This window comes from Tenrec ecaudatus, chromosome 7 (assembly GCF_050624435.1).
Source record: "Tenrec ecaudatus isolate mTenEca1 chromosome 7, mTenEca1.hap1, whole genome shotgun sequence".
In the NCBI taxonomy this organism is placed as follows: domain Eukaryota; kingdom Metazoa; phylum Chordata; class Mammalia; order Afrosoricida; family Tenrecidae; genus Tenrec; species Tenrec ecaudatus.
The window spans coordinates 41020774-41033582 of record NC_134536.1 but is presented as its reverse complement, the minus strand read 5'-3'; the positions used below and the strand labels follow the sequence as shown (position 1 = coordinate 41033582).

At 41.5% G+C, this 12809-nt stretch overlaps 1 protein-coding gene across 1 annotated transcript in view; it reads left to right on the top strand.

Moving 5' to 3' along the window:
• The window catches only part of LAMA2 (laminin subunit alpha 2), a 636281-nt gene that overhangs the window by 358821 nt on the left and 264651 nt on the right, over nt 1–12809 (top strand). The window contains exons 13-14 of the mRNA XM_075554570.1: nt 3692–3790; nt 5803–6014. Coding sequence (XP_075410685.1) covers nt 3692–3790; nt 5803–6014 — 311 coding nt within the window. The remainder of the gene's footprint in view (nt 1–3691; nt 3791–5802; nt 6015–12809) is intronic.

The following is a 12809-nucleotide window of genomic DNA, read 5'->3' as shown; positions in this document are numbered from 1 at the left end:
TGTACAGATGGGATTTGGGTCACCACTCCGACCCCGCTCTTTTGCATCAATATGATTTTTTTTTTGCGTCTTCTAATGCCTGATACTTGATCCTATGCACACCTTGTGATCACATAGGCTGGTGTGCTTCTGCTGTGTGAGCTCCTCCTAGATAGATGCTTGTTTACCATCCATCCTTTAAGATCACAGATGCTACATCTTTCAATAGCCAGGTACCATCAGCTTTCTTCACCACATTTGCTTATGTACCCATTTTGTCTTCAGCAATCTGACAGGGAAGGTGAGCATCACAGAATGCCAATGCCGGGATAGGAGAACAAAGTGTTCTGGCACTGAGGGAGTACTTGAGTAGAGGCCTAATGTCCATCTGCTTCCCTAATACTTAACATAGAATGATATGTAGAGCGGCCTTTATCCCTTTCATTATATATTAAAATATTTATATACATATATGCTTGTATGTATACTTCTATAAATGCCTTTTCCCTTCTACTTTCCTCTATTTACATTTACTTTCTTCCTGTCCCACTGTCATGTTCGGCCTTCATTCGGCTTTACTACTTCCTCTTGGCCAAATTGCCCTTGATTGAACCCCACCAGGCGGTTTATGTCCTTCTTGCCATTGATTTTAGATCACTTTTTTATTTCCTTGTCCCTCGGTTTGTTGGCTCCCCATTTCATTTCCCCCATCTCCATCTCTCCCCTGTCCCTCCAGAACCATCGGCCCCATTGTTTTCTCCCCGCGCTTGTTTATATAGACATGAAAAAGAGAAGAAGAGGCAGAGGGGTAGAAAGAGAAGAAGAAGAAGAAGAAGAAGAAGAAGAAGAAGAAGAAGAAGAAGAAGAAGAAGAAGAAGAAGAAGAAGAAGAAGGAGGAGGAGGAGGAGAAGGAGAAGAAGAAGAGGAGGAGGAGGAGGAGGAGGAGGAGGAGGAGAAGAAGAAAAGGAAGAAGGAGAAGGAGAAGGAGAAGGAGAAGAAGAAGGAGAAGGAGAAAAAGAAGAAGAAGAGGAGGAGGAGGAGGAGGAGGAGAAGGAGAAGGAGAAGAAGAAGAAGAAGAAGAAAATGGGGGGAGGGGTTATATATCGTTCCAGGTTTGTCTGCTGACTCTTATGAATGTTTTCCATTTGAGTTTGATGAGGTGCCAAGCCCTGGCCTCCAAGTCTGAAGTCTATTTTGGGGATCCCTCAGGGACTCCTTGCTTTGCTCCCCTTGTTGCTCTGTTGTTCTCCCTTCATGCTTCACCCCTGTTTGGGAGAGTCAGACCTGGCACAATTCCTACACTGTGTCTCCAGTGCTGTCCCCTGAAGTGCTGTGGGTCAATGAGGGCACATTGTGTCTCATGTTGGGGTCAGCTCTATGGTCCTCTCTGTGCCTTGGCTGCTCTGAGCAGGAGTGTTGTCCTCAGGGCTTGGTGGGCCAGGATGCAGCCCATACACACACACCCATTCCCCACCCCTCTTTTCCGCTCCTGTGTGGTCTGGGCAGACCCGTCACTCTCCCTGGGCTGTATCTTCAGTGCCGTCCTCTGTAGTGCAATCTCCTCTCTAGGGGGGGTCAGCATAGCTGGAGTGGGGCCCGGCCAACTGGCCCTCTCGGTTAGTTTGCTGCTCCATGACAGTATGTTGCCCTCAAGGCTTTGTGTATCTAGTTGAGGTCTAGTCTCTCTCTCCCGTTCCTGTGGAGACATAAGGATCCCTGATAGTGTAGTGGCTGTGAGACTGGTAACCCAAAGATGAGCAGTTCCAACCCACCAGTCTCTCCAGTTGAGAAAGAGGAGGCTGCCTGCTTCTGTATAGATTGACAGCCCTGGGGAATCTTATGGAGTTCTACTCTGTCCTAGCTATAGTTGCTCAGGTTTGGAATCGACTCCGTGTCAGTGGGTATGGTGGTGCCATGATTGAGGGCTCAGGTGCCAGCAGACAGATTGGCTGTTTGAACCAATCATTGTCCCCAAGAAAGAATAGATCCGATGATCTACTTCTATCAAGATTATGGTCCAGAAAATCCTATGGGGTCGTTCTCTGAGTCAGAGTCATCTCAGTAGGAAACAGTAACCATGATGTGGTACTTTAAAGAATTAATTTATGAAATTTAGAACTAATTGAAGTTGGAATTTTACTATAGAATGTATATAGAGAGAATGTATATATACTACAGAATGTATACATAGGATGTATACACTAAAAATAAAACAATATCATCTACATTTTAGTCAAGATAAATTTGAAAGTACAAAATGTTGGCATACCATAGACCTATTCCCAATGTCCTCATCAGTACCTTGTAGCAATTTAGAAAATCCTCCATAGTTCAGTCTGCTACATGGCACATACAGCATTCTTCCCTCTGCCTTTTGGACCTGCCTTAGTGAGAAAACCTCTGGCTGGTATGAGCAGCAGGCTATGTGAAATTTTGTATGTTTATATTAATAGAACCAAAAAACTTTTACGTAGGTTCACCCCTCATTAATCACAATAATGCCAAACGCTGTGGTCCAGGCAGGTATTACGATTTTATGTATGACAGGGTATTAGAGTAGAGCCATTTCTCGGTGGAGCAGCGGAATAAGAGTTTTCTGAGTTTTAGTTCCTTGTAGAGCTCTGTGTAATGAGCTCTTAGAAGGCATTGCAGAGCTGCAATTTTAAGATCCTGTTTAATCCTCCATAGCAAGCTGTATGCCATCCCTGTGGAATGGCTCTTTGGAGAAATCAGGGTGCCTCCTCCTCCATCCAGTGCATTGCTAGAATTGCTGTCTGGTCAGAACTTGGCCGGGAAAGGCTGCAGGCTGTGGCTGCTGTGAACGGAGGTCTTTGCATGTCAGCTGGGAAGAAACCGCACACCAAACAGCATCTCTGTCTCACGAAGGTCTTTACTTATGGAGGAGAATTAAAGATGGAGAAAAAGGACAACCCCAATTACATTGAATCTGTCACAGCCTCAATTTTGATTCCTACCCTAGAAATGATGTTTTGGGTTTTTTTTTAATTTATAATTTCTCCAAGGTTACTGTCAATGACAAGATATGTAAACATCAAACGTGCACGTTAGAAGGGAAATATTTGCTTAATGAAAAGGGGGTAATGCCATTCCTCCAACCTGAGGTGATTTGAGTGCACAGGGGAAGGATACTTTTCTTGGCGGTTCTTAATGAATTTTGTCAGAATATAAAAATGGCCGCTCTCCTTTTGTCCTTATTGGAACAACACTTCCCTTATGGTCAATGGAAAGTGTCTGATAAATGAATGATGTGTATTTGTTAAGGCATCTAGGTCCCCCCCAAAGTCAGTGACTTTGGGGAGCGGGCAGCAGAGGGTAGAAATCTCCTAATTTTGGCATCCCTCTTTTTTGACTGGGGAAAGTAAAGCTCACACTCTTGACGAGGGTGGTGACAGGAGGAGTGGAGTTAGTTTCATGGAATTTAACCTCTTTCAACAAGTCTGTAATATTGGGGGAATAATATGTGATTTTTTTGTATGTGTGTCAGACTTGCAGTTGATGGGTCCGATTCCTGATAAGGTTATTCCTAAAGAAATGTCTATCATTTCCACTCTGTATGCTAGAGATTTCCGTTTCTCTGAAGTTCCTCTGGAACAACTCAGTTATTTGGGAATAGTCACTGGAATCTCAAGTGAATTTTGACTGACCAGCTCATCGCCTGTCCTTCAATAACTGTGCATCTGCTCTGTTCTAGCTCACAGTGGTCGGAGGACACTTGACATTTACCACCTCCTATGACCTGGAAGAAGATGATGATATAGAACGCAAACTCCAGCTGATGATCATTTTAGAGGTACCATGTGGAGAATGTCATCTGTGTTGGCCATTTTACACACGTGTGTTTGGATGGACGCCTGGTGGTATCGTGGGTCATCTGCTAGGCTACTAATCGCAAGGTCAGCAGTTTCGGAGCCACCAGCTCCTCCACAGGAGAGAAGAAGGCTTTCCACTCCTGTGAAGATTGTCTTAGAAACCAGAAGGGGCATTTCTTCTTTCTCCTACAGGCTTCCTGTGTCAGGATCACCTGCAGTGAGGCATTTTTTCAGTGTTATTTGGGATCACCTGTGCTATCTTTTACCTGGTGAATTTGATGCTAATTTTTGTCTACTAAAGAAAAATATCAGACCTTAGAAATGTTTATTCCAGTTTATATTTTATGCTGGAAGTTGAAGTAAATTTATGGGGCTCCTAACTTTTGGCCAGAGTTGGCATTTAATGCACTATAGCTATATTTCTAAGAATATAAGTCTGATAGAATGATCTTGGCAAATTCTTATTAGTATAGTTGGATTTTCACATCTCCCTTGTTACAAGTCAATTTTATTCTATACAACCATGTTGGAATATGGAAGAAGTAATTAAAAAGGAAGCATATGTATTTGAGCAGCATTAAGTCCTGATTTTAAAATCTGAACTTAGCTAACACAGACGGACATAAGAGAAATTACTTTCAGAATGCGGCGGGCCATAGTCAATTCCCAAATGCTAGAATTCTAAACTTTTCTTAAAGGGCCTTTCCTATAGTTTCCTGGAATCTTTTTTAATCATGCTTACCCCTCACCCCCAGCCCCAACCCCCCAAACACTCACAGGCATATCTGTGCACACACATTTGTGATTCTGAATGATTCTGCACAAAGCTCTCCTCTTTGTCCTAATGGGTTGTCATATGAGTCAGGCGGTAACAATCCTCAAATGTGAGGACTAATACAACCCTCACATTCCCGCTTCTCCATCCTCCCCATTAGCCCCTCCTTTGGCACACACTCTCCTCCTGGGCAGAGCTTACAAGTTAAAACAAAGCCATTCGCCAGACTGCCACATAGGCAGAAATGAGTCACTAGCGTGGGGAGTCCACGTGACACCTCAATCTTGTGATCTGCAGATGAACATTGGGGATTGGTTTCCTGCTACCCTTTCAGAATATCCGTTATAGGCTCTGGAATCTTCATTTTACTCTTCGTTTGATGACCTACTGGTTCCAGTTGCCTCTTTGGATTCTACAATTCATTGCAATAACCCACAGAACTCACAGAGAAGGTAACATGGTCACGGTTAAAGAGCTATTCTATCCCAGAAGAACTAAAAGGAGGAGATGTTTGGGGTAACATCTGAGGGGATTCCCAACTCAAAGCTTTCATGTTTCAAAGGATATAATGTCTTTACAAGAGCTTATCTGTTATTAATCAATCAAAATATTGTTTAAATAGAATTGACTACCCTCTTGTCAATGTTCTTTCACACATTCCTCTGTGCACCCCACAGACACATCCGAACTCTCCCCTTTCCTTACATAAAATCAAGGCATTTCTAATCACATCTTTGTTTATAAATGGCTGGGTATGTTTCATCTCAGCTAAGCGAGGGAACAAGGGCATGTATAACCAAAGACCTTACACTCTTTACTACTCTGGATGAACGCTAACCACGCTGCTCTGTGATGTAGAAGGTCAGCAGAGAGGAGAGAGGCAGACCATCCGTGAACAGGGTTGGCAGAGTAGCAGCATCAATGACTCAAACGTAAGACGATTGCGAGAATGGAAGAGGACAGTACTTCATTTTGTTGTGTCCGTATCGGTAGGACTGACCCGATGGTATCTACCCAGGGCCACAAGGTTAACATTTGCATTGCATCGCCTCCACTGCATAGAAACCATGGAAGTGCCAGGGAAGCCAGCCTGGAATTCAACTCCTAGAGGAATGTGGACAGAGGTGCCGAGGCGCTTGCTGTATGGAGTATGGATGCTTTGCCCTTCTGCGCCATCCTTGCACTGGTCTACCCTCTGCTGTTCTTTTCGCCCATTAGGGAAATGACTTGCAGATCAGCACAGCTCAAGACGAGGTGCACCTGCTGCCAACCGAAGAACATATTCATGTGCTGACATTGAAAGAAGAATTATTTACCATACGCGGCACGAATGTCCCAGCCAGTCGAAAACAGTTTATGACGGTGCTCGCAGATTTGAAACGACTCCTCATCCAAATCACGTACAGCCATGGGATGGATGCCATCTTCAGGTAAAGTCAAGAACTGCATCTTCCAGGCCCCATGCTGCCGGGCAGCGATGCCTGTGTTGGGAGGGGGATGTGAAGCTCGGAGGTGTTTGCATTGAAGGAGCATGGTGCTGCTTTGGGGTAAGCGTGGGATGGCTAGCAACTAGGCTGGCAACTCAAGGCCACCAAAGTTCTGTGAGAGACATGAGGCTCTCGACCTACAAAATGCTTGCGGATTTGCAAACCCCATGCAGGGTCAGGATGAGTAGGCATCTCAGCCATGGCAGGAAACTGGCATTTGGATTGAAGTCTTTTTATGAATGAGCCCTGGTGCTGTAGCGGGTTAAGCTTGGGCTAATCACCACAAAGTCTGTACCTGAAACCAACCACTCTCTCGATAGGAGAGCGATGAGATTATCTTAAATCCCTAAGGAAGAGATCTGCTTTGTCCCACAGGATGACTCTCAGACCACATGGGCTCTTGGCCGTGGAGTTGGTGTCTTATTGGGTTCAGCTTTTCAATAAAATGAAGCAATACTACTATTGTATTGGCATTCTGCTAGTGTGAATTCTTTTGTGCTTCCGCCAGCATGTGGCCAGCACTGAGCACTGTGTTGAATGTTGAGCGCTAAGGAAAAGATTGGCAGTTCAGTCCCACCCAATTGCTCTATGTTAGAAAGGCCTGGTGATCTAATCTATTGCAGGAGGTGACTATATGACTAGAAATGCACTTGACGCCACCTAACCACGACCGATAGGCACCAAATCCATGTTGTGCACAGGGTGGCTGAGTGCCGGAACTAACAACAACCAGCACAGCAGGTTGGAAAAAATGATAGTGCCAAATTAAAAATCCATTTATATCTCATATTGAGAAAAACCTAAAGAGATATAAAGTTTCCATATATGGAAAGTAGTTATTAAATATTTTTCTATTAATTAGCTAGTTATTTTAAATTTTACAATATAGTGTTTATAAGAAGAAATAAAGATTTTTCAAATACCCACCGATCTCTATATAAAACACTGTTAGATTATATTGGTCGGCATGGTTGTAAGGACCGATTTTGAGTTCTGAGCCAGGCAGGGGTAGAATTTCAAGCTTATTGCCTATTAGCTGTGACCTTCAGTCAATGATTGGTACTCGTGGAAGCTTGATCTCTTCCGGTGTAAAGTAGAAATAATAATGGCCAACTTTAAGGGTAATTGTGAAAATTACATGTGATAATTATATAAAGTGCTCATTAGTGAGAACCTTCTTAATAGGTTACCTTTTGTTCTTTTTTATTGTTGTTCTCTTTAAAGACAGAACTTCAACCAAACATGCCTGTGTCTGACTGACTGTAGGCTGCTACACTTCCCATTTTAAAAACAATGGCATTTTTTATTCTGACAATTTCACTTTAGCTGTGCCTGAACAAGCTCTTTTCTCATCTGCTTTTCTCCTTAAATAATAAATAAAAGCAACAAAAATACCGTGGCATCTTCATTCTCAATCATATTAGATTAGACAATCAAATGTGACCTAATCTGACAACTTGGTATTCTCATATTCAAAACAGTATTTCTAGTATTGGTTCATCTCAGGAGGATTTTTTTTTTTGTTTTGGTTGCTGATTCCCACCTCTTATGATTTTCCTGAGCTGCTTAGTTTACCTTTCACTTGCAATATTTCAACCAAGTATGCTCATAATTATCATCTCCCAAAGGAGGGAAGTTGAGATTCATAAACAGAACCATTGCCAAACAATGTACCTCTTTTACATAGGCACTTCTGATAGATGTTCCGTCAAAATGCCACGAAGATGAGAAACAGCACTTAGGAAGTAATTAAGTTTTTCCCCATCTAGTCAATAGCGATCGTCATGATGTTTGAACAGTGCAAAGGGGATGAGTCCTCTAACTTTCCAAATGAATGACACCAAATTGACAGAAAGCGGCTATAGGGTTTATTTATTTTTGGCAGCATTGATTTTCAGACTAGTTAATCCAAAGGCTTTTCCTCTTGATTTATGTCAGACAATTTCAGTGTCTACCCATCTTAAAATCACTGGTTTCTGTTGAAGACTTCTGAAACCTCCCCATTATCTAGGCCATATGTTCACGTAAGATATTTGTGGACATTCACCAGAGCAAAGCCAAGGAGGTGGCTGCTATTTGGCTGCCTCTGTTACTTAAAGAATTGTGTGGTTCAGGAAGTAGAAGCCAATGTCAGATTGGAAACTCCTACCCACTTCAGGTGAGCTGAAAGTCAGCGTGAATCCAAAGTCAGCAAGCTTGTTATATTTTATTTATCTGCGATCTACTGAAGGGTTGAGTCATATTTGTAAAACATCCCTTGAATTGATTCCAACTTGTCTCGCACAGTAGGCTCCTGACTCGCTACATAGTCTGTGTGCCAGCACAAGTATATTGAAACTATTTCAACATCAACAACCAAAACAAAAAACAAAAAAAAAAAAAACAAAGAAAGAGAAAACATCATGTTTTGATTTATTTAAGGAAGATTTACTTCCATGGAAGTCCCCCAGCACCTGAGGATCTTTCCGTTTTCTGATTTGGTGGCATGGTGTAGGTCAGAGAGTGCTGAAGTAGAGGTCAAGAAGTTTGACTGCTGTTTTCAGCTCGGTTCTTCAGTAGTTGTAAACATAAGTATAACTTTGACCTCTTTCAACTTGTCACCTCATCTGTAAAATAAAGACGAGGACAACTGCGCTGCCAACCTCAAAAGGTCCCTGTGAATTAGAATTAGAAATCTGCAAGAGCACGTGGTTAATGGAAAGCCACCACATCAACAGGAAGCAATGCTATCCAACTTCTGTCCAAGCATTGAATTGCTAATATGAGACCCTCCGGGACTTGTTAGATTCTTTGTAACCTTCCAAGGATAACAAGTTATCCAAGTTACCTGAAGACAAGAGCCAGGCACAAAATGAGGAAAGGTGTCTGGGAGTCCTGCTGTCATTCTTGCCTCGAACGGGGTGAAGCCCATATGGTAAAATAAATTGATTGCTCTCACACTGTCCCCTTTGATCAGATGAAAGTCAAAACTGACAAAAAAATTTTACTCTCTTTAAAAAACTGTAAGAGAAATGCATTTAACCTCACTGCACATCTTTATTGTCTCAATTTCAAGTTTTCGATTTGATTTTTAGAAGACTATTCATGCTGACCTACCCAGGGTCAGGGGAGCAATAAGTGATCCAAAATCAGTAGCAAGGAGGATGTGAGTGGTCTGGTAGGGATTCAGTAAGGGCAAGGTAACCGAGAGAAATTACTGAAACCCAAATGAAGGCTGAGCATGATAGTGGGACAAGAGGAAAGTAAAAGGAAATAGAGGAAAGAACTAAGTGACAAAGGGTATTTAGAGAGATCCAAAGACTGGAATGTACATATGTAAATCTATGTATATGAGTGTAGGGAACAGATCTATGTGCATATATTTATAAGTTTAGTACTAAGGCAGTAGATGGACATTGGGCCTCCACTCAAGCACTTACTCAATGCAAGAACACTTTGTTCTATGGAATTGGCATTCTAGGATGCACACCTTCCCGACACGATTGCTGAAGAAAAATGTGTGCATAAGCAAATGTGGTGAAGAAAGCTGATGGTGCCCAGCTATCAAAAGATATAGCATCTGGGGTCTTAAAGGCTTGAAGATAAACAAGAGGCCATCTAGCTGACAAGCATCAAAGCCCACATGGAAGAAGCAAACCAGCCTGTCTGACCACAAGGTGCAGATGGACCAGTTATCAGACATCAAAGAACTAAAAATCACATCAATGGGTGCCCACCTCCCTGATACGATCAATGAAGACAAACGTGTGCATAAGCAAATGTGGTAAAGAAAGCTGATGGTGCCCAGCTATCAAAAGATAGGGCATCTGGGGTCTTAAAGGCTCAAAGATAAACAAGTGGCCATCTAGCTAAGAAGCAACAAAGCCCACATGGAAGAAACACACCAGCCTGTGTGAACACAAGCTGTCAAAGAAATCAGGTATCAAGCATCAAGGAACAAAAAATCATATCCTTTAAAATGTGGGTGAGTGCAGAGTGGAGACTCAAAGCCCAATGGTAGTCAACCAGATACCCCTTACTGAAGGGTTGTGGGTAGGAGATGAACCAGGCAGGGTGCAGGGTAGCAACGATGAAACATATAACTTTCTTCTAGTTCTTAAATACTTCCTCCCCACTACTATCATGATCACAATTCTACCTTACAAATCTGGCTAGACCAGAGGATGTACACAGGCACAGATAGCAACTGGAAACACAGGAAATCCAGGACAAATGACTCCTTCAGGACCAGTGGTGAGAGTGGTGATGCCTGAAGAGTGGAGAGAATGTGGGGTAGAAAGGGGGAACTGATTACAAGAATCTACATATAGCCTCCTCCCTGGGGGAGGGACAGCAGGGAAGAAGGTGGGGGATGGGGGGGAGAGACGTCAGACAGTGTAATATATGACAAAATATTAATACTTTATGAATGATGAAGGGTTCATGAGGTAGGGGGAGGGGAGGAAGGGGAAAATGAGCAGCAGATATTAAGGGCTCAAGTAGAAGGCAAATGTTTTGAGAATGATGAGGGCAACAAATATACATATGTTCTTGACACAATGGGCGGATGTATGGATTGTGATAAGAATTGGACGAGCCCCCAATAAAATGATTTTTTTTAAAAAAGATTATTCAACTGTTCACAAATAACTTTTCGATTTTGAACAATGAACAGAATGTCTTTGGGGTGCACTTTCTAGTAGACGTTGGCAGTTGGCCAAATTTCTCCTCCTGTTGGGGTGCTGCCTTTGCTTAACTTGGGAGGTTTCCGTCCTCATGGGACTGGTTTTGAGCACTGATGTGATTTTTCAGGGGAAGGGGTATTGGATTGCTAATATAGGTCTGGGGTTCTTACAACACTTATGTCTCAACTGCCCTGAGCAGACACATTATTTGGGGCTGGATTGTGCATGATACATTTTTATTTAATTTTTAGCAAAGTTTAAAATTTGTTAAAGACTTCACCTATTTTAATTGTTTTATTGTTTAAAAAGTATTCAACATAATCAGAGGGGGAAAAACTGTATGGATCTGGAGTTCCCAGTACCCTTCAGCTAACTTCAACAGTTATAAACAGAACTAATTTCCAGTTTCATTTCACACTGTGTCATCTACCTTCTCCGCTTTTCCAAATTGACTCTGAGTGTCTCTCAGGGAGCATTTCTCTCATCTCCAAATACTACGGTGTGCAGCTCGAAAATGTAGAGAATCATTTTAGAAGCATAAGCATCATCATCACATCTAAAAATTGTGTTTTTCTTATTATGTTTGATTTTTTTAAACACACAAGAGATGGGAGTAAAAACATGGTGTATTAGAAATGCATTTTCTCTGGCTGTATCTTTCTTTGCTAAACATTTGAAAAGTTTTCTTTATTATAGATGGTTTGCAGTGTGATTTTTTTTCCCTAATAGGTAATTATGTATCTTTACATATTCTAGCTATGAGCTTTAACATTGTACGATTGCCATCTGAGGAAATAAATGTTTTTAAATTTTTCCACTTGAATAAATCAGATGATATGTCATTACCAATATCACCTTTTAACACAGTTATTATTTTTCAACCCACAGATCCAAATTTAAGGAAAGGAAAGCAAATGTACTGGATATTGGTGTTAGTTTTGCTTTGTTCAGTTTCAAAATAGAAAACAAAAAAGGAACTCACTGCCACCCAGTCCATGCAACCTCATAAGAAACCCCTGTAGGATTCTGAAACTGTAGCTGTTTACGGGAGTAGAAAGCCCAGTCTTTCTCCCACTGAGCCACTGGTGGTTTCAAACTGCCGACCATACAGATAACAACCCAATGGGTAACCACTACACCACACAGCTCCTGAGAATGGGGAGATATTACCATAGCTAAACCTTCCCCTCTTTACCATGACACACGCCTGCTTGTCTGTATTGCTTGAAATTAAGAATTTACTAAACCTTTTCATATGCCTTTTAAAATAAATTTGGATTTTTATATAAGAAATAAGTTACTTCATTAAACAGGTAGGAAAATTCTTAACAGTCTACTCATTTGAAAATTATAACCACACGGTAGGTTTCTACTTTTAAAATAACTGATAGAGATAGCTACATTTTCTACCTCATGGCAATTCCATCTTCTACTAACTCTATATAGAATTTCCAAGAATAGCATTTTCAGGAAAAGATAGGGAAACATAAAAGTATTTTTGCTTTAAGAAAAGAGCATTTTATACAACTGACTTGGCATCCAGTTTTTGTTAAGAGGTGTAGCAATGCTTGCAAGCCATATATGTGTTTCCTTATCATTATGTTATGCTACCTCCCAATGATATTCTGTAAATTTTGGGCTTAATTAGTCCAAAAACAGTTACCAAGCATCTATCATGACTCTCTTTTCATTCTCAGATTTCTTCTCTGTGAAATGGCAGGAACTATCTAACATTCAAGATTGACATGAAGATTAAATGAAAAACAATTCCACATAAAACTGCCTCAGACATCATGGCACACATAGGGGGCCATGAGGCTCACAGATAATTACGCTTGAAGTCACACACTAGGATTTGAATCTATTGTCCATCAGTTGCTAATTGTGATTTCTTCCACGAGGCACTTAGCCACTCCAGCTTCAGTCTATTGATTTATTTCAGATTATTTGATACTTAAATCAGAAACAATCTTTGCTATGCCCCATTATAGTACACAGAGTCTAGTAGACACACCGTTATTGCTAACTATTATGATGGGGTAGTTTTAGGCTATTTTGCTTGTTATGCGATGAA